General features: G+C 43.8%; 3 protein-coding genes across 5 annotated transcripts; 1 reads left to right on the forward strand and 2 right to left on the reverse strand.

The window, feature by feature from the left end:
* The first annotated feature begins 1,600 nt into the window (after positions 1-1,600).
* LOC135091315 (rRNA N6-adenosine-methyltransferase ZCCHC4-like) lies at positions 1,601-7,367 on the forward strand. Of its 2 annotated transcripts, XM_063988835.1 has the most exons (10): positions 1,601-1,708; positions 2,364-2,562; positions 3,126-3,273; positions 3,367-3,567; positions 4,184-4,295; positions 4,908-5,030; positions 5,300-5,410; positions 5,934-6,100; positions 6,634-6,810; positions 7,220-7,367. In XM_063988835.1, the coding sequence occupies exons 1-10, from the start codon at positions 1,645-1,647 to the stop codon at positions 7,352-7,354; spliced, it is 1,437 nt and encodes a 478-aa protein (XP_063844905.1). In that variant the 5' UTR covers positions 1,601-1,644; the 3' UTR covers positions 7,355-7,367. The 2 variants fall into 2 exon arrangements, with proteins under 2 accessions (XP_063844905.1, XP_063844906.1); XM_063988836.1 differs by lacking the exon at positions 3,367-3,567.
* A 5,718-nt stretch (positions 7,368-13,085) lies between these two features.
* LOC135091317 (ras-related protein Rab-8A-like) lies at positions 13,086-20,881 on the reverse strand. The gene is made up of 5 exons (XM_063988839.1): positions 20,695-20,881; positions 19,314-19,494; positions 18,843-18,927; positions 17,806-17,946; positions 13,086-13,318 (listed from the first exon to the last, which is right to left on the reverse strand). Exons 1-5 carry the CDS (start codon positions 20,819-20,821, stop codon positions 13,220-13,222), a joined length of 633 nt encoding a protein of 210 aa, XP_063844909.1. The 5' UTR covers positions 20,822-20,881; the 3' UTR covers positions 13,086-13,219.
* A 1,743-nt stretch (positions 20,882-22,624) lies between these two features.
* On the reverse strand, positions 22,625-27,002 carry LOC135091316 (GDP-L-fucose synthase-like). Of its 2 annotated transcripts, XM_063988837.1 has the most exons (8): positions 26,864-27,002; positions 26,563-26,714; positions 26,049-26,163; positions 25,511-25,639; positions 24,945-25,136; positions 24,445-24,592; positions 23,715-23,952; positions 22,625-22,795 (listed from the first exon to the last, which is right to left on the reverse strand). In XM_063988837.1, the coding sequence occupies exons 2-7, from the start codon at positions 26,697-26,699 to the stop codon at positions 23,717-23,719; spliced, it is 957 nt and encodes a 318-aa protein (XP_063844907.1). In that variant the 5' UTR covers positions 26,700-26,714; positions 26,864-27,002; the 3' UTR covers positions 22,625-22,795; positions 23,715-23,716. The 2 variants fall into 2 exon arrangements, with proteins under 2 accessions (XP_063844907.1, XP_063844908.1); XM_063988838.1 differs by lacking the exon at positions 22,625-22,795 and having other exon boundaries at positions 23,513-23,952.
* Between the last annotated feature and the right edge of the window lie 668 nt (positions 27,003-27,670).

Raw genomic sequence — 27,670 nt, forward strand, 5'->3', positions numbered from 1 at the left:
GAGAGAGAGAGAGAGAGAGAGAGAGAGAGAGAGAGAGAGAGAGAGAGAGAGAGAGAGAGAGAGACCCTTATTAATCTCTTTCCCCTTCCTTCCATACTCTCTCTCTCTCTCTCTCTCTCTCTCTCTCTCTCTCTCTCTCTCTCTCTCTCTCTCTCTCTCTCTCTCTCTCTCTCTGAAGAATGAATATACAAAAGCTCCCCATTCATTAGTGTTGCCGAGGTGAGGGTAGGTTACTTTCCCATGAATAATGAATGCCAGTGTTGTGGAGGAGGAGGAGGAGGAGGACGAGGAGGAGAGCTGAAAGGGTGAGAGGATGCGAGGAAATATGGAGGAAAATTAATGACTCAGGAAATAAAACGATAAAGGAGGGAAAATAAATAGACAAAAATAAAGAAAATATAGAGGGACAGGTGATGACAAGATGGAGGAATGAAAACAGGTAAATAAAGAAATAAAAGGAGAAATAGGTAAGAAATGAGAAGGTTGGGAATATAAGGGATGAAGAAAATATTAGTTATGATGAAATTTAACAGAAAGGGAAGAAGAAAAAGAAGAAGAGGAGGAGGAGGAGGAGAGGAAGAAGTGGATTATGCGGAGGAGAGTGGAGGAGACACTCAGACAGAAAGAGCAAACACATCTCTTCCTCCTCCTCCTCTTCTTCTTCCTCTTCTCTTCAATTCCTACTTGAAAACTGATACACGCGAAACGGCCTTGAAAAACTCTCTCTCTCTCTCTCTCTCTCTCTCTCTCTCTCTCTCTCTCTCTCTCTCAATTATTATTTTTTCTTTCACATTCTGCATTTTTACCTCAGTTTCGTCAGGAGGAGGAGGAGGAGAGACACTGGAAGAGAAGATTACGAAAGGAGGAAGAGGAGGAGGAGAGGAGGAGAGAAGATTAAGGAAAACAAAGAAGAATTTTTCAAACCCTTTCTTGACCACTCTCTTTCTTCCTCCCTTTCTCTTCCTTTAACTGTCTTTTCGTCTAGTTTCCCCTTCTTCTCGTGTTTATTCTTTTTTCCAACCCTTCCCTCTTTTATTCTCTTTTTATGCATATCCTTCATTCCTATCTGCCCTGTCTTCTGTCTTTCCCTTAATTTCTTCTTTTTCATCTTTCTATCAATTCTTTTTCCTTGTCTTTCTTTTCTTTTTAATATTCCTTTCCGTCAATTCTTCCAGTCTATCAGTTCCAGGCACCATCGATATTTTCATGGCGGAGGCTGCAGCTTCATTGTACTCCGTGTCTTTCACACACCTAAAAATGGAGATGAGTTCATGGAATGTGGATGTAGATTGTGTGACTGAAACATATATATGTAGTGAGATTCAATGTATAAAACTCTTATTCCTGTAACGTTAGCCACGAAATAAATTGTGTAGGAACAGTACAGGGTGGGGGATGAGCCAAAGAACACACCACAATGCATGAATGATAACAAACAATAAAATTAATGAGCTGAACTAATATAAACGTAACCAAGCCCTCAGAGATGAAAACCTTAGTGTTATCCCAATATTATCCGGAAACCAGACCAGATAACATGACAATTCTGGGTATAGCCTTTGAAAAACCGCATCTTTACTTTTTAAAGTTTATATTTTCGTCTCTTTCGTGTGTGTGTGTGTGTGTGCCGTAGGAAAGACTGACATGGCGGCTCGTGGGGTGGCAGTGGTTGGGGTGGCCTCCACTGAAAACCCAGCCTGTGTTCATGGTAAGGACAGTGCAGTGCTATACGTACACGTGATAATATAGTGTGTGTGTTATGTTATCATGGGGGAGGAGGGAAGGTAGTGTTGTAGTAGACGTCTCTCTCTCTCTCTCTCTCTCTCTCTCTCTCTCTCTCTCTCTCTCTCTCTCTCTCTCTCTCTCTCTCTCTCTCTCTCTCTCTCTCTCTCTCTCTCTCTCTCTCTCTCTCCTGTATTTTCTTCTGTTTACTGGCTTTTCTATTTCCACTGTCTCTCTCTTTCTCTCTCCTCAGTAACTGCTTAATTCCTTCATTTCTCCTTTATTTTATTGCCTTTTCTTATTTTTGTTGTCTTCTGTTTTCATTGTTCATTGTCTTGTTTCTGTTTTTGTGTCTTTCTTTTCCTTTCTTTTCTTCTTTTTCATTGCCTTTTCATTTTACTGTCTTTTCTTCTCCTTTTACTGTCTTTTTCTTTCTATATCTCTTCTTTTTCCACATTTTTAATTGCCTTTCTCCATTTTAAGCTTTTCTCCTTTTCTTCTTCATTTTACTGTCTTTCTTCTTCCTTTTGCCTTTGTCTCTTCCTCCTTTTTTTACTTTCTTTTCTCTTTTTCACTGTTTTCTCCTGCCCTTTCTTCATTTTCACTGCATCTTCACTGCCTCTCTGTGTCTCCTGCTGCAGGCCCCACTGTCGTGTTTGAGCGCTTCCTGCAGGACGGCAGCACACGCAGGTTCTACGCGTGTGCTGCCTGTAGGGACCGCAAGGACTGTGCTTTTTTCCTATGGGCGGACCAGACCCTCAGCCACACCAAGAGGAGGCTGTGGGCTGACCTCTACACGGCAGCCTGGTCTAAGATACCCCACAGAGAGAGATATAAGAAGTAAGGTCATTATTTTAAATCCTTATTTTTCTTGTTTCTGGTTTATTTTTTTGTTTTTTTTTGGTTTTTAGTTCTTTTGTAAGTCGGTCTAGTTATTTATTTTAGGTTATTATTGTTTTTCTCTCGTTTGTAGTGTGTTTTTTTAATATTTTTTCTGGTTATTTTGCTTGTTTTGGTCGTTTTGCAAGTTGGTTTAACATAAGCTGCCTCGCTGGGATTGGCACAAAGTATGGGTAATATTTTAGCCAGTCACACCATTTCACGTGTTTGTCCAGCAATTTCTCATGGATTTTTAGCTGTTTTGGTCTTTCATATGAGGGAACCTGCTGCAAATTAATCTTTATCCATTTACCATCATTATCTAACCACAAAAAAGACAATAATAATAATAATAGAAATAATAGTAATCCTTTCATATTGGCCTTCTCTTCTTCCCCATCAACAGCAACAATAATAACAACAACAGCAGCAGCAGAAATACCCCCAATATTTTTCCTTCCATTAACCTTACAATGTGGAAAATGCTTCTGCCACGCCCTCTAACAACTCCCTCGGGCACCCAGGCTGAAGGCGGTGAGGCGGGCAGCAGCTGGGGACCGAGTGTACTGCAAGACGTGTTGTGTGCTGCTGCTGGCGTCTGAGAGAGAGTCCCACTTGTCCTGCTCCCTCACCACCCCTCTGACGGATACCCAGCTGGCCCAACCCTCCACGGTGACTGCCTTATGCTTCCTGTAGTCTTGTTCCTTCATTATTTCTTCATTAGCTTCACTCACAGCTTCACTTACCAAAAAACTTCCATTACAGTTTCTACCACCAAAAGAAAATGCAAAGGTGGAAGCGCAGTACCTGTTCTCGGCAAGGAGTGTGGAGGTGCTGGTGGGGCTGGTGAAGTGCGTGGGGGCCTCTGGGGTGCTGTGTGTTGGCGCCCCAAGGATACATGAAGCTCTCACATCCACGCCAGCTCTCAGAATGGCTTCCCTTTTAATGGACATTGATGACAGATATGTGAGGTTTGCAGGGTTGCCTTTTGTTTGTGTGTGCAAGGCTTGGTGGGTCTTGATTCTGTGTTCATGGAGGTGTTTCTGGGGTTGCTCTGCCCTGAAAGGCTTAAACTAGTGTGATGACGGAGGGTTGCAGAATTGCCTTTCTTGCTTCCCTCTTGTTGGTGTTGAAGGGATGGCTTGTAGACCCCCTTAGCTTACAGTTCCCATAGTTTCAGGTTTGGTTAAGTTTTGTGTCTCTTTAGGTTACAGTTGCTATAGTTAAAGTGATGAATTGTTGAATATTTTGTTTTTAATCCTTAATATTATTGCAAGCCCATTCCTCTCTCTTTTTTTTTTTTCTTCTTTCTTTGCTTTATCTGACACTTTCCGTTTTTCTTTCTTTTCTCTCTTTTTTGCTCTATCCAGACACTTTTCCTTTTCCTCTTTCTCTTTTTTTCTCTTTCTTGCTTTATCCAGACATTCCCTTTTCCCTTCCTCCTTTCTTTCTCCCTTTTTTGCTTCATCCAACACTTTCTATTGCATCCATTTTCCTTTCAAGTCCCACAATCTCACTGATGCACCTTCAAAACTCTGCCACTTCTCACATGCTTATCCTGACCCTCATCCTTCCCCTGCAGTGTTCCTTCTTCCCGCCGGAGAGCTTCCTGCACTACAACATGTTCAACCACCACTTGTTTGGCGGCACAGCGGCTCACGACACATACCTCTCCTTCCTGGCGGCCAATGAGAGTGAGTGGTGAAAGTTTGGTTCATCTCTGTTCTTGTATGGTTCTTGCCTTTGTTGTATTGTTCCTTCTTTGTGTGGTTCCTTTACTTCTTCCTTGTATGGTTCCTTTCCTCTTTCTTGTATGGTTTCTTCCTTGCATAGTTTCTTTTCTCTTCCCTTGCATGGTTCCTTTTCTTGTATGGTTCCTTTTTGCCTTCCTTGCATGGCTCCTTCTTCTCTTTCCTTCCTCCCATCCTAGCAGTTCCTTCTTGTGTCTGGGTGCCTCCTTTTGGCTGTCCGTTTGTGGGTTAAGAATGAAATATAACAACGATGAAGCTTCACAAAGGTACATAGTTATTTCTTCATTTACATTCACACACATACTAAGGCTGACTCCCCATTAAAACAGAGATGGGCGACCAAGACAGCTTTCACATGTACACTCATTCACACAACTCTCTTAGCCATTCTCCATCACCCTCCTGCTTACTTGTACTGGCTGGAATGTGGATAGGAGTGGAATCAGGCAGGTAGTTCACAGCAGGCGATCCACACACTGCCATTGCTAAGAGAGGAATGTAGAAGTGGAAGGAAGTGTAGATAGGAACTTGCTGACAGTCACATTTTCTCCACAGAGCTGGTGTTGGTGAGCGATCCGCCCTTTGGTGGACGCATGGAGCTGCTGGCACACACCCTGCACACCATAGAGGCCGACTGGAGGACTGCCGCCGCCCTCGACCCTCAGGCCACGCTGCCCGGTGAGTGTGCAGCCAGTGTCCACATGTCAGCATTTGGGGGTCTTGTAAGAAGCATTTTCAGAGGAGTATTTTGGAATTCAGGGTGTTTTTCCGATCATTTACTAACACACAAGTACACTGGGCAGTCTTCTTTCCCTTAGCCACAGTTTTCCAGTAATTACAACCATACACAACCATACAGTGATCATACAAGCATGCAGCAACCATATAGTGACCACACAAGCACATTGGGCGGCTGTGGTGTTGAGGTGGTGGTGTCTCCCTTGCAGTGTTCCTGGTGTTCCCATACTTCCTGGAGGCTCAGGTGGTGGCCAGTCTGCCCACCCTGGCCATGATGGACTACCAGGTGGACTACGACAACCACCCCATCTATAGTAAAGGTGTGTGTGTAGTTGTTCCCTCTTCGTCATGTATGGTAATTCTTTGTTATGTCTTACTTTAAAAATGTTCTTAATTCTTTGTTCATTCATACTTTAAAAATGTTCATAATTCCTTGTTCATTTGTACTTTAAAAATGTTCATAATTCTTTGTTCATTCATACTTTTAAAATCTTCATAATTCTTTGTTCATTCGTACTTTAAAAATGTTCGTGTGAATAATTTTTGCCAGTAAACACAATCAGTCTATCTGTATCTCCACTTGCATCCAACTCTTTTTATTTAAAAAGTTATGAATATTTTCTGTTTTGATTACTTTCCCAATACTTTTCTGCCTTCTCTGCTCATATACGGAAAAAAACCTTCCTCTTCTGTATTCTCTCTTATTCTCCTTGTCTTCCCTTATCTTGTATGTTCTCTTATCTCTTGTACAATCTCACATAATAACCCTGTACTGTTTTCACATTCTATCCCTTGCATTCACACACCTTCCTATCTCTCTGTGGTGTCTGGTGGGTGCTGCAGGGCCAAAGGGGATGAAGCATGGGTCAGCAGTGCGAGTGTTCACCAACCAGCCGCTGCACGCCCTGCCGCTGCCGGGAGAGGAGGGCTACCGGTGGTGTGAGCCGTGCCGCCGCTGGGTGCACCATGCCAACGCACACTGTGAGGTCTGCCGGGCATGCACGTCCAAGGTGGGTGAGGAAGTGACAGCTGAACACTCACACAGACATACACAAAGATAGATAGAAAGACATACATACATACATAGATAGATAGATAGACACGTACACACACACACACACACACACACACACTTGTAGGACCTTTATATAGTAACTTCCCTGAGCATACACACACACACACACACACACACAGGCACTTTCTATCACCTTCTGAGCATTGCATATTAACCTTCCAGAGCATACACACACACACACACACACACTGGCACACACTATCACTTTTTGGTGCTGGTCAGACCTCATCTAGACTATGTTGTGCAGTTCTGGTCCACATATTACACTAGGTAGGATATAGGTCTATTAGAATTACTACAAAGGAGAATGCCTAAAAGGATACAGGGGATGAGAACGTATTCCTTACAAAAACAAGACTGAAGCTGTTAAACTTGCATTCCTTTTTTACTCATGTTCTTATGTATAGTAACCTTCCTGAGTACATATATACACACACTAGCTGTTCTTTCACCTGACACCTCCTCCAGGATGGCCGCACATACAAGCACTGTGATGAGTGTGAGCGGTGTGTCAAGCCAGCCTGGGTGCACTGTGCCACCTGTGGAGGGTGTCGGCCGCCAGACCACCAGTGCTCCACCTTGCCTCTGGGCTGCTACACCTGTGGGGACCTGGACCACAAGCACCTCGCCTGCCCCAAACGCAAGGTGAGGAGGTGGTGATGTGTTTGGAGTTTAGGGCATTGTAAAAAGCTAGTTGGTCTACACATGGCAGTTATTGAATACTAAAGAGTTATTATCTGTCATTATCCATGTACTTATCCAGCATTCTCTTTGAGGTATCTAGTGTCTCCAGTTAATCAGTTTTCTTTGTTTGCATCACTGTTTGCGTAGCTTGTCTCCTTAAAACACCTACAAACTAATTATCTGTTGTCATTATCTAGAAATTTATCCATCATTCTCTTTAAGATATCTAGTGTCTGCGGTTAATCCATTTTCTTTGTTTGCATTCCTGTGTAGCAGTTATTTGCATCTCCTTCAAACAGAGGATGGAGCTCACAGTGGCTTAGGAAGAGCAGAGACGTGTGACCTTAACACTTCCTCTTTTCTCCCTCAGAGGTCTGTGTCATCGAGAGAATCCAAAAAGAAGAAAAGAAAGAAAGGTAGCAAGGAGTCAGCAGTACCAGGCAGTCTGGCTGATGAGAGACACAGGGACCTGGACATCCTGGCTCAGCTCGTTGATGGAAAATAAAGAAATGAAATAGTATGAATTTTTTTTTATTTCTTAACTTGCACTAGTATTGTGTGATTTCCCTGCTGCAGTGTTCTACCCTTGTGTCTGTTTTGTGTGTTTGTGTTTTTAATTACACATACCTAATCTAAGCTAACCTGCCCAAAACTAAGTGAACTTAATCTAATATAATCTGAACAAGTTACCAAATTTACCTAAAATTAACTTATCCTTACCTATTCTAAAACTAACCAAAGTCCACCTTAACTAACCTAATCTGACACTCAACCCTGCAGACACACTATAGCACCACCACCAGCCATCTGCAAAAACATGGAAAATAAACCAAACAAAAACTCAGCATCAAGATTTTTATTTCAAATTTTGCAATCATTTATCTATAAAAAATGACGACAAATGAAAACAAACACCTCCATAAACATTTACAGTATGTAGTAGACAAGATACACATAAAAAACTCTGTACATGGGCTGCTCCTTGACCCCCACAGCCCACACCAGACCAGACCAGACCAGACCGGGAGGGAAGGGGGGAGGGGCAGGCCAAAGGGCACACTTGTCATGGGGCTGAGGGGTGGGGGGGGGAGTGATAATCTTCCAACTCAAGCCAGGAAAATAACAAGGAAAGCCATGGCAAGACAAATACCACAGAGGAACACACAACAGAACCGGGAAACAAACAGAAGCAGCTAGGTGTCCATGCATACTGTGCCTAGCTAAGGGGTGGGTCCTCCTGCTGCGGGTGTGGGCAGGAGACGAGGGGTACTTCAGGGTAAGCACACACCAAAGGTATTCTGAGTACACCTTTGATGGCCAGAATCTCACCCTGCTGTACCTTTCTAGCTGTGATCTGCTTATTTGCTTAACATTGAGAAATGGCACCAGTGTTAACAAAGCACAGGAAATGCTGCTGCGGGGTGAGTGCCGAGGGACGTCAGTGAGTGCCACGCGAGAGACTGGGCCAGGTCACGTCAGGTCACACGTACTTGAGTCGCACATCAGGTAATACATCAGGTCACATGGACTGGACAAGATCTACAATATCAATCTCAATTCCTTGGTCATGTAATATCTGGCATTGCAACACAGGTCGTCACTATCTTCACCATGAGAGGCTCACCATTCAAGCAGCAAGAGATGTAGTGAGCCGAGAACAGGAAATACTACCAAGTTATCCATCACCTTCACGTGTTGCTAGAGTATCATACAAAAATCTGAGAACTTGATGAGTATTATGTTGGGAATAGACAGTCAGTACATGCTATCCCTGTATTCCCACCCTGTAACTCTACCTGAAGTGTTTACATTGCTGACAAAGATGAAGTGCCTGCTGTTTGTCACTCCACCAGGCATTTGTGAGGCAGAAGCAGTGACAGCAGGATAAAGAAAACCTCCAGTACTCATCCCAGTCTAGTATGCCTCCACAGACAGCTGGCCATCACTAAACAGACAGCACCACATGTTTCTCTAAGCCAGCTGCACTCACTCAGGTCAATGTTCCTTATCTCACACTCAGGCCTGTATTCAGAAATGCTCTGCTCTCACCATGACTGTTTTTGAAGGCCATAGAGATGAATACCTGGGTTTTCAAGAGTGTTTCTGTCACTACAAACCTAACAACACCCTTGAAAACCCACGTCTCTTCAACTAGAGCCTTTTGAAAGCAGTGGTGCAGGCAGAAGGGTTTCAGAATCTGGTCCATAGAGAGGAGTCAACAATTAACAGTTTTGTGGTGCAACTCTATAAATCAGACACACAATTTGCAGTTCATACCACCAGATCAGTAAAAATCCAATACAAAAAATGCTACATCCTACTAAACACATTACACTTATCCTCAAATTTTGGATGACTCTTTCAATTATACTCTTTAAGGGCCAGGCACCTTCAGCAGGCCTTGTTTTTAAATATATAACCTTTTTTTGCCTTTGGCCAGAGTTCCTTATGTAAAAAAGAGGGATAAAAAAGCCTTAGTTCTCTATCTGACAACACACAGCCCAGGGCACAATCAGCATTCAGTTCAGGAGGAAAGTGATGCCCAAAACAGTCCGAAAACAGGTCACTGGATGAGTCAGGCCACTGCAGCACCCCAGCAACAAGCGGCCGGCACTCCAGGCCTCCGTGGCACATCGCCGGCACACCAACAAAAGCCACAACACAAATACTTGAGGATAAGAGCAACCAAGTGACAAAGTAATGTGGAGTCCCAATCAGCGCTACAAAGCTCTACCATGTGGTGACAAACTTGTAAATGAATTACCTTTTAGTACCACAGACCAGTGAATGGCGTCCTTACATGTTATAATTACAATATAGAAAGCATCTGATATGTACAATATGCACCAATAAACTTCATACATATCCTGTATTATTATGAATGGATGATTTTGCCTCTACAAGTAAAATCACATTCCTTATACCTAAGTTCCAAAATGTTTTCCCTTTTTATCCCATTTTTCTAAATCCTCTGGACAACAAAAACAAAAACACACAGCGGGAGATATATATATATATATATATATATATATATATATGTATATGTATATATAAACAACACCTCGAGTCAGCGCGCGACTCAGACACGGAACACAAACAGAAGGAGTAAACAGAAAGGAAAGAAGGAAAGGTTTCTTGGCAATCCGATCAAACCATCTTAGTCATGCTGGCCTATCCCCCTCCTAGTCATGCTGCCCTATGCTCTCTCAGTCCTCCTGCTCCCCTACCCTCACCATAACCTTCCCCTCAACACTTCCCACTGCCTCACGTCTCCCACCGTCCCTTGGCAATCACACCCTCCTCAGTCGTGTTGCCCTATCCTCCCCCTCTAAGACCTCCTGCTCCTCCATCCTCAACATACCTTTCCCTCAACACCTGCCACTGCCTTCCCGGTCCTTCATGTCTCCCACTGTCCTTTGCCAAACCATCTTTAGTCATGGTGTCTTATTTCTTCTCAGTCCTCCTGCTCCTCCATCCTCATCATACCTTTCCCTCAATGCCTGCCACTGCCTTCCCAATCTTTCACATCTCCCACTGTCCTTTGCCAAACCATCTTTAGTTATGGTGTCTTATCTCTTCTCAGACCTCCTGCTCCTCCATCCTACCATACCTTTCCCTCAACGCCTGCCACTGTCTTCCTGCTCCTTCATGTCTCCCACTATCTCGGGTCCTTCCTTGAGCCTGGTACGTTTTCCTTGTCACATCTATGCACAGCTGTCCCTGCTATCACCTTCTTGAGACAAAAAGTTAAATAAAAGTTAAATAGTACGTAGTATGCATAGATCTACACCATATAAATACACATCTCGCCAACTTATGGGAATACGTATGACTGAGTAGCAAAAAATATTACAGACAGACAGACTGACACACAAGTTGCAGATGGGGGCAAGAGGAGGGAAGGTTAGACGCACACACTTACACAGGCGCACACACACACACACACACACACACACGTACATGGAGCAATTGTTGGATTCAGGTTTTGGTTCCTCAAATGTTTCCTAAGTTGAAAAATGTTTCTCTCTCACCATGGCTGTTTTTCAAAGGCCACAGAGATGGTTAGTTTGGTTCTCATTTGTTTTTCTTCATAGTGATGGTGTAGAAATCTTTGCTAAGCTCATTTCTTCCCAGTGATGGTGTAGAAATCTTGTTAAACTCGTTTTCTCTCATGGATGGTGTAGAATTCCTCGTAAACTCATTTTCTCTCACTGATGTTGGTGTAACAATCTTGTTAAATTAATTTTCTCTCATAGATGGTGTAGAATTCTAGGTAAACTAATTTTTCTTCCAAGTGATGATGTAGAAATCTTGTTACACTCATTTCTTCCCAGCGATAGTGTAGAATCCTCATTAAACTACCACTAGAAACACAAAATCACCCATAAAAACTGCAACATTCACCAAAACCTGTCAAAAATAGCCAAGACAAGATGCCACAAGATTTTACAATGCAATCTTGAATCCAGAGAACAATTGGCATGAAAAAACAACAATCTGACACAGCTGTTTGCCTCACCACCAACTTGAGAGAGGCAAACATATACAGAGATTCTCCCAAGGCACCTCAGGATCTCAGTGGCCTTGGGAGCATGAGAAACAAAGGAGGTAGACACATAATAAGGTTCTCCATGATGCCTCAGGATCTTAGTGGCCTTGAGAGCATAAGCAACACAGGAAGGCCAAGCAAGGGATGTTTTCTTGGTAGTTGAGGGTAAGTGTGTGCTAAGGGGGACTTAAGAGGCTTACAAGTAGTGGCCTGTGAGGAACATCTGAAGGTGTGGGGTGTATGCAGGAGTCCCAGTATTGCCAAGATGAGGAGAGACTAAACAGAATCACTTCACTTACACTTGTACACTCAATACACACTCTCGGATTAAGGTGTGAGTGTACTAAGCAGGAATTCCAATATTGCCGAGATTATGAGGGACAAAACACACAAAACAGGACCAATTCGCAGGTATACTTGTACACACACACACACACACACACACACACACACACACACACACACAGAGGGGCTAGTTGGTATGGTTGTGGTTTTATAAAGATACAGCAATGCAGACTGAGAAGTTGGATGCACAGAGAAAGGGAATGCAAGAAATAGGTGTTGGATTTAGAGGGAGAGAGAGAGAGAGGGAATTCAGACTTGCACAGAATGTGGAGGAAAAGAAATAGGAGGGACTTCAGAGTTACAAAGAACGAAGAGAAAGAGAAATAAATGTTGGATTAAGAGATAGAAAAAGAGAGACACATTTCAGAGCTGCAAAGAATGAAGAGAAAGAGAAATAAGTTTAGATAAAGAGACAAAGAAAGACACACAGACTTCAGAGCAGCAGAGAATGAGGAATACAGTTATAGAAGACTGAGGAACAAGGAGAGAATTAAAACAAGCAGCAATGTTGACTGATGCGGTGTACTGTGTTGTGGCAAAGACCGGCTGGTTTTGTTCCTTCTGAGGTTTAAAGGGAATGCTAGTGTATGTATGTATGTATGTATATATGTATGTATGTATGTATGTATGTATGTTGACATCTTGATTATTCTTTTCTTAGAGTAATGATGGACTGTGTGTGTGTGTGTGTGTGTGTGTGTGTGTGTGTGTGTGTGTGTGTGTGTGTGTGTGTGTGTGTGTGTGTGTGTGTGTGTGTGTAAGAGAGAGTCTGTTTGTGCTTTTGTACTTGTTAATTCTTTTCATTTATCAAGGAAGTGGTAAAAAAAATAATGCGAATAAATAAATAAATAAATAAACACAAAAAAAAAATTGTTGTTATGACAGGAAGGAAAGGAATACAGAGGACACGCACACACACACACACATATGCACACACACACACACACATACACACACACACACACACACACACACACACACTGGATGGAGATTGTGCAGTAGAAAAAAACACTTCCATTTTTGCACTAACATTCAGGGACTTAGGTAGTAAGGATCTGGAGGAGGAGGAGGAGGAGGAGGAGGAGGAGGAGGAGGAGGAGGAGGAGGAGGAGGAGGAGGAGGAGGAGGAGGAAGAGAAGGAGAAGGAGGAGGAGCAGTAGAAGGAGGGGACAAAGATAGGGAAAGAGGAGGCAGGGGGAAGGAAGTAATGGAGGGGAGGACAGGGGCAACCACCCAGGCCAAACCCTCCGTAGAATAATATTAACTTCCCACACATTTCCTTGCTACTAAAAACTACTTATTACTGCCTTCTGGAATACACCATTGATGGGGGGACTGGAGGGGACAGGGAGGGGGTGCTGACCAGGAGGTAACAGAGGGTAGCCAGGACCAGTAGGTAGGACGAGGGGTGTTGGCAGGGGAGCAGGGGAGCAGGGAAGCAGGGGCCAGCAGTGGGGGTGTTAACAGGGTGAGGGATCATAGAAGACTACACTTAGCCAGCCAGTTCATGATGTTTTTGCGTGGCGGCTCATCCGGCTTGATGACGTGGCCGCCCTTGGGAGGGTTGCTGGCCTCCTGGTGTGGGGCAGCGGAAGAAGAAAGGAGGTTGTCATTAGTTTGGTTTGCAGTGGTTTGTTTTCTCTTATGCTAGACTAACTTAAGTGATGATCAACATGTTTATAATCTCTCTTATGCTTGTTTAATTTGCTGGTAACTGATGAAGAAAAGTTGTCGTTCTTTTGGTTTGCAGTTTTGTTACGTCTCTTATGCTAGACTAACTGTGATAACCAGCATGTTTATAATCTGATTTAGGTGTGTGTGGTGGTAATTCATGTTTTCTCTCATTAGTCTGGTTGTGGTTTGTGATAAGTGATGTGTTTTCTCTCTCATTCATTTTGTCTGTGGTGGTTTATGTTGTGTCTCTGTGATAACTGATGCTCTCTCTCTCTCTCTCTCTCTCTCTCTCTCTCTCTCTCTCTCTCTCTCTCTCTCTCTCTCTCTCTCACTACAAGCCTGAGAGGTGTGTCATGTCCGTAATCAGTGGTGTGCCTTCCAAAAACTCAAGTGAGTGTTGGCCCTCATGTGTCCTGTCCTTAAATCAACAAATACTACAACAAAATCTGGAAACTCATTCACTCGTTACTCAATGCCTCAGGTCACACCAACACTCCTCACTGGTCAACTCAATCAAAACACACTGCAGGAACCAACAAAACAAGAAGCATTGGAATAAAAAAAATGGATAAATAAATTAAATAAAAAAAACTGGACTGACTTATTAACCAGCCAATGAGCTCTGAGGCCAAGCCATAACACAAACAAGCACAAACAAAACCAAAACGCCGCGATACATTAACCAGAAAAAAATAAATAAAAAAAGTAAATAAATAAACAAAAAAAAAAAATTATCAAAACAAACAGGACCACTAAACACCACTACAGGGACAAATACCAACATTACAAATTTACAACACCATTAATCAACTTGGGGTTATCGAAAAATAAACAACAATAAATGAATCAATAAATAACCATCCCATATCATCATCATCAGCAGCAGCAGCAGTAGCACCAGCAGCAGCAGCAACGTCACGCCTTTCCTACTCTTAGAGGTGAGGGCAGGGGCAGGGAAGGGAACATACGAGAAACCAGATTCATGATAATGGGTCTTTTCAAGCGTCTCTGTTGTGGTTACTCCCTATGGGGCAAATGTAGTCAACAATGCACAAGGGGAAGGTACGTTAGGTGTTGACAAATCCAACTGTGCTAATAAGGGTGAACTTTGTGTTACGAGGAAAGTACAGATGGGGGGAAGAGTGATTAATATTAAAACACTGCCTGGGAAACAAAGGGTAGACTAACTTTGGGAACACAAGAAAGTAGAAGTAAGTTGGGAAAAAGGAAATATAAAGATGGACTCTAGGAAACAAAGTGGATAGTGCTAATAAGGGTAGACTAAATTGAGAACACAGGAAAGTTGAAACAAGTAGGGAAAAAGGAAAAATAAAGATGAGCTGAAGTTAAATGAAGATGTTACTTAAGAAAAATAAACTTTGAGAATTCTAGAGAGAGAAGGTCACTTTCAGATGAGAAGGTACAGATGAAGTGAAGAAAACCTTGGGAGTGTTGGTACAGCTGGTCAAGGAAACATACAACTGAAGACATTTAAAGAAAGAATAGATGAAGGAAGAATAGATGAAAGAAAGGCCTGTGAGCATCAAGGGAGGAAACACAAATGAAGAAAGACAGAAAGGAAGGAAGAATGGACAACAAGAAAGTCTGTCAGAAAAAAAAAACACATCTACAGAAAGAAAGAAAGGAAGGAAGAATAGAAAGGGAAAAACATGACTGAAGAAAGAATAAATGAAGAAAGAAAAGATGAAGGGAAGCCTGTCAGACAAAACCCAACTGAAGAAAGACAGAAAAGAAGGAAGAACAGACAAAGGGAAGGCCTGTGGGGGTCCTAAGGGCCCGCACAGTTTCTAGGAGTCATGTTGGCGTGGTGCAGGAGGCAACACCCCCAGCACACGGCCACCCCTCCCACCACACAGTGAACACAAAGCATTTCAGCAGTCTGGTGAAGCTAAAGGAAAGACAAGGAGGGCTGCTGCACCACTCGAGGCATGCCAACACTCACAAAGAATACGTAAACAAGTTGAATAAGCAGTGTAACTCCTTCAAGAGCAAATAGAAACACACACACACACACACACACACACACACACACACACACACACACACACACACACACACACACACACACACACAAATAAATACATAAATAAATAAATTAAGCAGCATAGGTAATCCTTTCGGATAATACAAAATCAAGCGTTCAACAGTTCAAACTCAGCAACACACAAGGCTTGGCACAGCAGAGCCAGATGCCTCACTCCCGTGCCGGCAACTCAGTGATACGTGGCGCCCCTGACACAGAAACAGTGACATTACTTGAAGGACCTGTATTGTGGGATTATGAGGAACCTTTAGCAAGAGAATATCAAGTAAAGTCAAAGCAGTATTCAGTGCCTTCTCATTAACTCCTCTTACTCATTAGGTGTGAAAGGTGACCACTCTGTTTGTGCCTTTCAATTAGAGGGATCAAATTAACAGACTTCATAATTTCAGTGTTTTTTCATCAGCTTCCCTCAGTGATCAGGGAGAAGATTACTGTCATTATGTTCCCTGTGCATTGTGTTCCTTCCCTCACTGATTCAGAGGAGTTCTGCCACTAAATGGACCATATTCTTAAACACTTCTGCATCACACCTCCACTACTTTCAAAAGGCTCTACATAGTTGAATTTACATGGGTTTTTAAGGCAGTTTTTATGGTTCCAGTGACAGACTAACAAGATTTCTACATTATCAGCACGAGAAACAGCCTTGAGAACCCAGCTAATCATATCTGTGGCATTTGAAATTAGTGGTGGTGAGAGAGCGAAGTGTTTCAGAATACAGGCCAATGCTCTGTAACCATTCTGCCTTATGTCTCCCTTCATGATAAGAGTACTGCCACACCATTCCCTGTGACCACCGTGCCTTGTGCTTGGAGTGAGGGGCCTGGCTTTGCGCACCTCCACCATGCTCTACACAACACAAACATTACCTTCTAGAGCCCATGGGAAAACAGACAGCAGAACAGAGGAGGGGAGGAGGAGGGAAAGAGAGGCAGAGAAAGGAGAGAACATTTGAGTCTTGTAACAAAATGAGCACTTTAATGAATGAATGAACACTAAATTGAAACTCTATGGTAAGTCCTCAGGTTGGCATCATAATGAATCATTTCTTTATGGTTTTCACTAATATGTCACTTCAAAAAATGTTATAAATCATTAATCACAACCTTTGAGTAAGTTTTCTAAAGTGACCAATGCAAGATTAACAAAAAGGAGAGCTTAATGAGGACTTACTCTATTCAAAAACAATTAAAACCTGGCTAAGAGTTACACTAGTGGCAGGAGTGCAGTGAAATAATGACCCAGGAAACCACAGCCACTACAGCACAGGGACACTCATCCACCGTGAGGCAATGCACCACACACACTCCAGGCCACACCAACCAAACAAAGGTGGAACTCAGAACACTCAACAGTGAAAGAAATGTGAAGAAACCCACTTGAATTTACTGAGTGTTGGGCTAATGATGTTTTGAGGAGAAATTGAAGGTTTTGGTGTGTGTGTGTCCAAATATGAAAAGCCCATTGAATTTATAGTGTGCTGGTTCATAATCCTTAGAAGTGAAGATGAATATTCCAGTGCGTGTGCTCATATGAAAAACCCATTTAATGTATAGTGTGTTGGTTCATAATCTTTAGGAGTGAAAGTGAATATTCTGGTGTATGTGCAAATATGAAAAACCCATTGAATTTACAGTGTTTGGTTCATAACAAGTGAAGAGTATCTGGCATATGCTTAGATAGTGAACTCTGCACTCACTCCCCTACCCAGCTCCTCCCTGCTCCCTTCCCCCACCACAGCTGCTAGGAATCAAGACAATACCCACACCTGCCCATCACCGTCACCCATACTTTAAATACATCTCAGTGTGCCATTTCCCATCACCAGAGCCTTCCATAAACCAGTACACACACACAAACACACAGATGTACAGACACACCCATCATCTCTCTCTCTCTCTCTCTCTCTCTCTCTCTCGCTTTTCTAACACCTTGTCTTTCTTTCATCTACACCACTCTATCTCCATCATCACTATTATTATCACTAACCTCATCATCATCATCACCATCATCATCTCTACAGTGTCCATTACCATCACCATTCTTATCACTTTCATCACCATCACTACTACACTGTCTTTCATTCATTCCATTCCTTCATCACCCATCCATTCACCATTACCACTATCACCAATAATGTCTTTTCTCTTCACCATTAATACCATCACTAACTGTTCTACTCATCACTAACACCCGTAACACTGCCTTTCATCCCCATCATCATCATCACCATCTCTCATCACCACAATTCACATGCCTAATGCCACCTCTCACCACCACCACCACCACCACCACTACCACCACCACCACCACCACCACTCACCAATTTCTTCTCCATCTTTGCCTTGATATCCCGGGCGAGGGAGAAGAAGGCGTCCTCTACGTTGATGGAAGCCTTGGCCGACGTCTCCATAAACTTGATGCCATACTCTATCGCCAGCTGCTCCCCGCGGTCCCTCGACACCTGCAGCAGACGTGGGAGTGGGTGACGTAACAGAGGGGAGGAAAAGAGACATACCTGAACTTAACTGACAGCAAAGACATACCTAACTTAAATGACTCCCTGAGAGGGCTGATGGGACAAGGAGAGGGTATAAAATATAAAGTTTCTCCCACAATGCTCTTCTCTTCTGTCTCTCGTTCTCTCTCTGATGTTTAAAGGTATGAGAACACAGGCACACCCAGCTCTTATTTGACTCCTTAAAGAGTTGATGGGACAAGGAAAGAATATAAGATGTTAAGTTCCTCCCACAACGCTCTTCTGTCTCTCTCTCCCTCTCTCTCTCTGATGTTTAAAAGTGCATCATGAGAACAGAGACATGCCTAACTTATTTTACTCCTTAAAGCATTGAGGGGACAAGGAAAGCCTATCTGATGTAAAGTAACCTGTGATAGTGAGGTTTTTGCCCCTAACACTCTCTTTCTCTCTCTCTCTCTCTCTCTCTCTCTCCTCCTCTGATGTTTAGTGGTGGGTCATCAGAACAGAGACAGAGAACAGAGACACCCACCATTTATTTGACTTGAAGGGCAGCTGAGGGAAAAAGGAAAGGTTATCCAATGTAAAAAAGGGCTGTGATGATGAGTTTCTGCCATAACTCTCTCTCTCTCTCTCTCTGAATCACAAGAACAGACACCCCCAGTATTTATTTGACTTGACTGGTGGCTGCGGGAACAAGGAAAGGGAGGAGAGACAGAAATAGTGTGACGTGATGAATTTCTACCACAATACTCTCTCTGATGTTTAATAGTGCATCCAACACTAATATTTAATGAGATAGAGAGATACAGTGACAGTTAAATATCTCCTGCATCCTTCTCAGTGTTCCTACCACCACCACAACCACCACTACCACCACTCACCTGTCTCTTGTCATTCACGTCACACTTGTTCCCGAGTATCATTTTCTCAACATCAGCCGAGGCATGTTCCTCTATGTTGCGGATCCTGCCGGGAAAGAACATGGTGAGGACGTGTGTGTGTGTGTGTGTGTGTGTGTGTGTGTGTGTGTGTGTGTGTGTGTGTGTGTATTTTTTTCACCAAAAAACACACAAAAACAAAAAAAAATCCCCAAGAACTTCACAAAAACAACCCAAAAACACCATTTAAAACACACACACACACACACACACACACACACACACACACACACACACACTTATAAACAAGGCTATGGAGTTGAAGTTGAAATCCAGACACTTTTACCAATTCCAACTTGACTCTAACAGCATCAAATTCCTTCCAACTCCAACTCCACAGCCCTGCCTTCCACACACAGCCACAGCAAGACCTCAATAGCAGAGCACAAAGCAGCCAGGCAGTCAGACACCTACCAGTTCTTGATGTTGTCGAAGCTCTTCTCGTTGGTGATGTCGTACACCAGCATGATCCCCATTGCCCCACGATAATAGGCGGTGGTGATGGTGCGAAACCTCTCTTGTCCCGCAGTGTCCCATATCTGCAGTTTTATCTTCTTGCCGTCCAATTCTATGGTACGGATCTTGAAGTCTATGCCTGCAGGGGGGAGACAGGTGTGTGAGTGAGTGTGTCTGTGTGCATCAAGTTAGGTAGAGTTAAGTTAGGTGACTGCAGCAGTGAGATGTGTGTGTGTGTGTGTGTGTCTTTGTATGTTAAGTTAGGTTACAATGAGACAGGTGTATGTACGTGTGTCTTTGTGTGTTAGGTTAGGTTAAGGTTAAGTTTGGTAAAGTTACGTTAGCTTAGGTGCCTGGAAAGATGAGATCAGTGTGTGAGTGTCTTTAAGTGTCAAATTAGGCAAGGTTAAGTTAGGTTCAGTCAAGTTTGGTTAAGTTAGGTCAGGTGCCTGGAAGGCTGAGATGGGTGTGTGTGTCTTTGTGTGTTAGGTTACATAGAATTTAGTTAGTTCAGTCATGTTTAGACCCCAGGAAGAATGAGGAAAGGGAAAGAGAAAGAGGAAACTATGTACCAAGCAAAGAAGGAAGAGGAGAACAGAAGAGAACAGAGGTCACCAACATAACACAAAGAACTGAATGCTTGGAACAATACATATTTGGATAGAACAAATACATAAGACAACAATAAATATATGCTAAGGGAAGATGTGAGGACTAGGATGACACACTGGAGGCTGGTACAGAGAGGCACCTTGAGAGTGATAAAGCCTGGCATGTATCACCTTAGGCACTGACACAGAGGAGTAGGGAAGGCAATGTAAGGTAGGATGAGTTAAGGTACAGTGAGATAAGGTATGCTAGGCCCTTATTATGAAGCTCCCCAGTCTCCCTACCATTACCGAGGCAGGAAAGCAGGTTAGGGTAGGTTAAGTTATATTAGCAAGACCGGAATAGCATAAAATGAACAGTAAGGTAAGGAAATATCAGGCCAAGGAAACAGAATGACAAGGAAACAATACGATAAGACAAGGCAGGGCAGACTAGCACCAACGAGGCAAGAGAATACTAAGGTAAGAAAAAACAAAGGCAGGGAAACAGGTAAGGAAACAACACGGCAGGTAACAGACTATGATTAAGGTAAGGAACCACTAAGGCTAGGTAAGATAAGCACATTTGGAAGACAAGACAAGAAGAGCCAGAAAACCAGTAAAGGGCACAATTTGCAAAGCCTACACCTCGAATCTACATCTACACGTGAGGGGCGGCGGGCGGTGGGTGACAGACAGACAGACAGTGGGGTGGGCGTGCGGGCGTGGGTGGAGCGGCGCACCCCCCTTACCTATAGTGGAGATGAAGGTGGAGTTGAAGGCGTCCTCGCTGAACCTGAACAGCACACAGGTCTTCCCCACCCCGGAGTCCCCGATCAGTAGCAGCTTGAACAGATAATCATAAGTTTTCGCCATCATCGGCTGTTTGTTGATATGAGGACCATAGATACCTGACTCTCCGCCCGCTGCTGCCCCCGACCCTCTCTTTGTGCCATTCAATATTACATTACTAGTACTGGATTCCCTTTTTGCCGGTGCTTTCCATGAGCTTATAATCACATGAACTGACCTCACCCTCGTTAATTCATTATTCATAAATTTCACGTGTTTTTGCCCTAATGCTCTTTAAAGACGTGAAGTATCTTTTTTCAGAAACTTTTTATTTGTAGAAAATGTATAAACTTTTGAGCCTAATCGGCCCGACATGCGATCCTGCCCTTATGAGATCTAACTCCACGTAGCATTTGATTATTTTTTTTGCCGGTGGTATTAAGGAGCTTATAATCACATGAACTGACCTCACCCATAGTGTGTCTATATAGTTTCACTACCAGCTAACAATTATACTCTAGTCACACTAAATATGTCTCTCCTCAAACCGCTGAAAAGCCCAACTAGTTTCCGAGCTACTTTTCTACCATCTTAACACACTTCCCCCGTTTGCTACTCATTACATTCCACAGACACGTCTTTCTCACTAGTCTTGCATCACCCATTCGCACTAATCTAGCTTTGTACCTCAGGATTGTTTTTTACAGGTCTTTATTTTAAAACTCGGCAATATGCTGAGATGCATGAATTGTTCCTTTATTTTGAACTGTTTGAATTTGAAACAGATTTTTAATGGTGACGGCCTACGGTTCCGTCCTACAATGCCGCCCTACGGTGCCGCCCAATGGTGTCGCCCTTTGGTGACGTCTTACGGTACCGCCCTAGCTACGGTGCCGCCCTCTGGTGACGCTCTACGGTGCAGCCATACAGAGCTACGCTACGATGCCAGCCTTTGGTGATGCCCTACGGTGCCGACCAACGGTGTCGCCCTACGGTGCCTCCCTTTGGTGACACCTTACGGTGCCGTCCTAGGTGCCGCCCTTTGGTGACGCCCTACGGTACCACTTTACGCTGACGCCCTACAGTGCCAGCCTTTGGTTACGCCCTACGATGCCGCCCTTTGGTGACGCTCTAGGGTGCCGCCTTACGGCGCAGCCCTTTGGTGACGCCTTATGGTTCCGCCCTACGTTACCGCCCCATGGTGCCGCGTTTTGGTGCCGCTCTTCGCTGACTCACTACGGTGCAGGCTTAAGGTGCCGCCATACAATGCTACGATACGGTGCCGTCCTTTGGTGACACCGTACGGTGACGCCCTTTGGTTACGCCCTGCGGTGCCGGCCTACAGTGCCGCCGTGGTGTTTTCTCCTCGGACTTTTGGTATTTCCCAAATTTGGCCTCCCCCACCCTAAAACCCCGCTCTCCCATCAAGTCCCCAAGCTTGCTTGTCCTGGAGAGGGGCTGCTATTTCTATGAAACCCCATCACAAACATAAATACCGATGATTTAATAAGGTGGCGAAGACAAGTCTTGTTCTTGTTGGGAATTTGATGGGCCGTGCAGGCTGTGGTGCCACAACATCTGGTGCCACGAAGGTGCTGGCAGCAGGCAAGTTATCTGGTTAGATTATGATGAATTGTTCAGTCTTCTGGAGGAAGACCCTGGTGTGCTTGAGAGTCTTGAAGGCAAGTCACTGGGGTTTTCCACGTGTGTCACCAGCTGCTTCCTCCTCTTGAAGGCTGCGATGATCATGGAGCTATAATATACAGGAGGCGCTCTCCTCCCGCTCCGATCCAGTAGTCAGGATATGGCGCAGAAGCATTTCAGAAAACGGTCTTACATTAGCAACACAAAACAATGGAAGAAACGTTAGGTTGAAGAAAAGCAAAGCACTTTTTTTGTTCCTTTATTTTCATTTCTTCAGCCAGCACGGTAATACACGGCAGAGGAGTGACGAGGAATGGAGTGGTAGGCAGTAGGTAGGCAGGCAGTTCATAGCAAGATAACACTATGATGGACACACTCCCTCAATCCGTCCCTCTCTCCCTCCTTCAGTAGACGAGTCTGGCGAGGATAGTTTGGGTTCAGCTTGTAAGTGAGGAAGAAGTGCCAAGAGTGACCACAGTGCCTCATTTGAAAACAAAACAGTCGTGTGCTGCGTGTTGTGAGAGATGGAATGTTGAAAAAGAGGCGGGGAATTGAGAGAAAATAGTACAGATCTTCGTTCCTTATTTACCCAATGTGTTTTTTGAAGCGGCCTGTTGAAATATAAAAATAGGATGCGTTTTGTTTGTCGTGGAGAGATGGGGAGATGCCAATGGGAGTGGAACTGAAAGGAGGCAGTACAGGTCTTTATTTCATATTTATCCAGTCTGTTTTCCTTCATAAGCATCTTGTTCAAACATAAAACTAGTCTGTGTGTTATTTGTTCAACATGTGGAGAGATGGAATGTTGCCAAGAGGTAGAAAACTGAGTAAGGAATGAGTGCAGATCTTCATTTCCTATTAATCCAGTATTATTTCTTTATTTCTTTCTTTTTAGGCGTCTAGTCGAAACATAAAAGTTTGCTGCGTGTTGCTTGTTGTGGACGGCTGAAGTGTTGCCGAGAGGTGGGGAAACTAAGTAGAGATCTTCATTTCCTTAATTAATCCGTTCGTTGTTGTTGTTGTTCTTATCTCGTTCAAACATAAAGCTAGTGTGTTATTTGTTCAACTTCCGGAGAGCTGAAGCAGCCAAAAAAAAAAAAATAAATAAATAAATAAAAAATAATAATAATAAGGAAAATAACACAAAAAATCACTCTTAACAACACTCCTGATCATTGCAACCACCCAAACAATCAATTTAACCACCATTACCTCCGTACAGGCGGCGAACCACTACAACCACTACAACCACTACAACCACTAAATATAAATACACAACAAGTACTTAACAACATTCCTGATCACTATAACCACCCAAACTAGCAAATGAACCCACCATTACTTCCTTGCGGTCTCGTAGTTGGCAGCAAACCACTCTACAGTCTCGCGGATGCCCTGCCTGATGGGGGTGAACTTGAAGTCAGGCAGGTAGGAGCGCAGCTTGGCGTTACTGGCGGTCTTTTTGAACTGACCGTCAGCCTTGGTGAGGTCGTGCGTCACTGAGCCCTTGAAGCCCGTCTCCTCCACCACCATCTCCGCCAGCTCCTTGATGGACACCTCGTCTTCCTCGTCAACTGCAGGGTGTGGGAGGAAGATAGAGGTTTGTAGTCTTTAGCAGTGATAAAGCCTTTCAGATTATAAGATACATGCTTTCAATCCCCCCCCCCAAAAAAAAAGACTTCCATTAAACCCTGCTGAATCTGTCAAACTGTTACTATAATCACGAAAACGTCCTTAAAATTTTTCAGTACTTCCCATAGAACCCGTTAAAAGTGCAGAATCTTTGTTAAACCATCACTGGGACTGTGAAAACCTAAAAAATATTCAATTAGAGCCTACTAAAGGTATAGATTCCGAATCAAACCATCACTATAATCACTGAAAACCCTTAAAACTCCCTTGAAAACACCTTGAAAACCCCCTTGAAAACACCTGGAAAAACCCCCTTGAAAACCCAGCACCTTCCACTAGACCCTGTTAAAAGTAGTCAGGACAGGACCCTAAACCCTATACTAAATTAACACACCCTTGAGTACCATGACCTAGCGCGACCTGGCGTGACCTACCACACAGCAGGATGGGGTTCACGTCATTGTATTCTCTGATGGCCCAGATGAGGAGGCGGGCCAAGTCAAGGGAATAAATGAACTGGCGACGAGGTTTCCCACTGCCCCAGATTGTGAAGGGGGTGTTGTTCTTCTTGGCCAGGTAGATCTAGGGGAGGAGGGGGCGCGCAGGTGGTTAATGGGTGTAGCTGGTAATGGGTGTGGTAGTTAGTGGGTGTGGTATTTAATGGGTAGACAGTGACAATGAATGGATGTGGTGATTGGTGCAGATTTGAATGGGTGGGCAATAGGTAGATATAAAATGAATGCATGTCTAATGGTTATAAGTTATCCTACACACAACAACAACAACAACAACACAAAACAAAACCCTAACGTAAATCCTTCATAACCCATAGTTTATTTCCACAAGTTATAAAAGCATGCACAGATATACCACATCCACAACTCAGCTTTCATACAACCACCACCACCACCACCACCACAACACAGCACCGTACCTTGTGGATCAGGCCAGTCAGCACGTGCCCGTCCTCCAGGTTGTAGTTGTCGTAGGGGCCGTACACGTTGGTGGGGATGGCGGAGGTGAACATGCAGCCGTACTGGTCGTGGTAGGTGCGGTTCATCACGTCAATCATTCTCTTGGCCATGCTGTAGCCATAGTTGGACGGGTGTGGCGGCCCGTTGTGGACCTGTAAATAATGGAGGTGGTGTTCGAGTGAGTGCGCGTGTTCAGTGTTCCTTTGCGTTCATAGGAATGGTGTGTAGATGGTAATGTTTGACCGCACTTTTGAATCAAGTTTGGAAAGTGAAGATCCACACTTTACTGATTGATATAAACTTTCTGTATCGATGTTTTCTTTTTTTTTTTTTTTTTTTCTTGATTCAAAATTTCACAGAAGAAGAAGAAAAAAGAAGAAATAGAAGAAGAAAGAGAGGTTCAGGACAAGAAAGAAAGAGCAAAATTAAGAACAACAACAACAACAACAACAAGGAAAAAAAAAGAAGAAAAAACTGATTGAGAACAAGAAAGGAGAAGCACACACACACACACACACACACACACCATGGTCTCGTCAATGGGATAGGTGGTCTTGTCCGGGAAGATGCAAGTGGACATGCAGGAGATGACCTTCTTCACGCCTGTCTCGTGGCTCACTTGCAGCACGTTCTGGTTGATCTCCATGTTGGTGCGCTGCGGGGAGGAGGAGGACGAGAAGTGAACAAGATATTAGCATTTATTAATTTATCTATTCATTCTATTCTTTTCTTTAAGAGGACAAGACAAGAGGCCGTATTCTGAAACGCTTCGCTCTCTCACGACTATTTTCAAGGGCCACACAGATGATTCGCCGGGTTTTCAAGTGTTTCTCCTGTTAATAGTGTAGAAATCTTGTTAATCTGTCACTAGAAGCGCAAAATCCTTAAAAATCCGTGTTGCTTTACCTACAGTCTTTTGAAAGAGTGTTTCTCCTGTCAGTAAGGTAGAATGTTGTTAACCTTTCACCAGAACCGTAAAAACATCTTCAAAAACCCATGCCAATACAACTAGAAGCGCAGAAGTGTTTCAGAATACGGTCCAAGGTACAGCGCCACACACTCACCAGAAAATCACACCCGTACTTCATGTTGCTGAACAGACCCCCGACTTTCGCCGCCAGATTGATGACGTGCGTGGGGCTGTGCTTCTTGAAGATCGCCCGCGCCTCCTCGATGTTCCTGAGGGCAGAGGGATGCTCGTATTAACCCTAATGGTGACTGGAGTTCACTATGAGGTATCTGTCTTACGTACTTACATGGGTCGAAGCGTTCAACGAAGGAGATTGGTAAGAGATTGCATTGTCCAACGTTGCGACTGTTTGTAACTGACTCAAAAAAAGTGATTCGGGTTCTGAAGCGTGTTTTCATGATTCTGTTGTTTGATTGAGATAGATTGATAAATAGATGCATACAGGATTGACTCACTGATTGACTGACTGACTGAATGAATGAATTAATGAATGAATGAGTGAATGAATTATTGACTGACTGACTGAATGAGTGAATGAATGACTGACTGAGTGATCTATACATGACATCCAAGTATTGACCGCCTGACTGAGTGAGTGATTGGCGTACCTGAGGTTGCCATCCTTGGAGCTGAGGAACACCCATTTCTCATCGGGGCGCTGTTCCTTCTTGGCCACGATCTGCACGGCGCTGCCCACCAGACCCGTGGACCCGGTCACTATCACTACCTTCTGCTCGCCGCTCATGGTTCAAGGGGTTTGCTGTGTGAAGATGTGTCCTCTTTTAATTTCACTGCGACAGACAATTTAAACACTAAAAAACAATGTATAGAGTCTTCATAAGCATCTACAAAAATTAAGGGGATAAAAAAGAATAGTGTACCGTTTACACACACACACACACACATTACCTGGGACGAAGCCGAAGGGAGAGAGAAGCAGAGGCTGTACTGTCACACGAGGATTTGAAAGCACGAGTGAAGAATCTCGCCACACACAGCACCGAACAAAACAGGTGTGGTGTGTGCAGGTGTCCGGCGGAGACACGTGGCCTGTGTTACGTGTTGATGGTATTATTGTGTTTGTGCACTGAGTCCATCGCCACACCATTTCCCAAGTTGTTTTGTGACGTGTAAGAAAGAACCAGTTTATTCTTAATCTAATTTACTCATGTTTTGTATTATTAGGTAGTGAAAAATTGTTGACTTATATTATTGGTGCTTGGACACACACACACACACACAATCCCGGCCGAGGCGAATCAAATGGGCAAGCCTCTTAATGTGTAACCCCTGTTCACCTAGCAGCAAGTAGGTACGGGATGTAACCCGAGGGCTTGTGACCTCGCTGTCACAGTGTGTGGTGTGTGAGTAGTCTCAGTCCTACCCAAAGATCGGTCAATATGAGCTCTCAGCTCTTTCCGTACGGTAACGGGTGGCTGGGTGACCAGCAGACGACCGTAGGTGAATGACAATGACAAATATAAGTAGTAGTAGTAGTAAGAGGACGAGGAGGAGGAGGAGGAGGAGGAGTAATAATAATAATAATAATAACAATAATTTGTCGACGTATTCTGTTGGTCTAATCTTCACATAACCCTATTAACTGCATCCAAAACACTCTTAAAGAACACAAGGAAGGCAGCAGCAAGTAACCAGTATATACACAGACGCGCGCAGACGTGGCAGCTGTCGGTCCCTGTGACAACACTAGCAGCG

Source organism: Scylla paramamosain, chromosome 37, assembly GCF_035594125.1.
Source record: "Scylla paramamosain isolate STU-SP2022 chromosome 37, ASM3559412v1, whole genome shotgun sequence".
Taxonomy (NCBI): Eukaryota; Metazoa; Arthropoda; class Malacostraca; order Decapoda; family Portunidae; genus Scylla; species Scylla paramamosain.

Excerpts from the sequence above, each read along its gene's own strand:
- LOC135091315 (XM_063988835.1), top strand. The coding sequence starts at position 1,645 with ATGGCGGCTCGTGGGGTGGCAGTGGTTGGGGTGGCCTCCACTGAAAAC. Across the intron at positions 4,296-4,907 it reads CTTCCTGGCGGCCAATGAGA|AGCTGGTGTTGGTGAGCGAT; the intron begins GTGAGTGGTGAA and ends TTTTCTCCACAG. Across the intron at positions 5,031-5,299 it reads CCCTCAGGCCACGCTGCCCG|TGTTCCTGGTGTTCCCATAC; the intron begins GTGAGTGTGCAG and ends TCTCCCTTGCAG.
- LOC135091317 (XM_063988839.1), bottom strand. The coding sequence starts at position 20,821 with ATGATGGCGAAAACTTATGATTATCTGTTCAAGCTGCTACTGATCGGG. Across the intron at positions 18,928-19,313 it reads TTCGACAACATCAAGAACTG|GATCCGCAACATAGAGGAAC; the intron begins GTAGGTGTCTGA and ends CTTTCCCGGCAG. Across the intron at positions 13,319-17,805 it reads CAAAGATGGAGAAGAAATTG|GAGGCCAGCAACCCTCCCAA; the intron begins GTGAGTGGTGGT and ends GCCCCACACCAG.
- LOC135091316 (XM_063988837.1), bottom strand. The coding sequence starts at position 26,699 with ATGAGCGGCGAGCAGAAGGTAGTGATAGTGACCGGGTCCACGGGTCTG. Across the intron at positions 26,164-26,562 it reads TCCAAGGATGGCAACCTCAG|GAACATCGAGGAGGCGCGGG; the intron begins GTACGCCAATCA and ends CTCTGCCCTCAG. Across the intron at positions 25,640-26,048 it reads AGTACGGGTGTGATTTTCTG|CGCACCAACATGGAGATCAA; the intron begins GTGAGTGTGTGG and ends TCCTCCCCGCAG.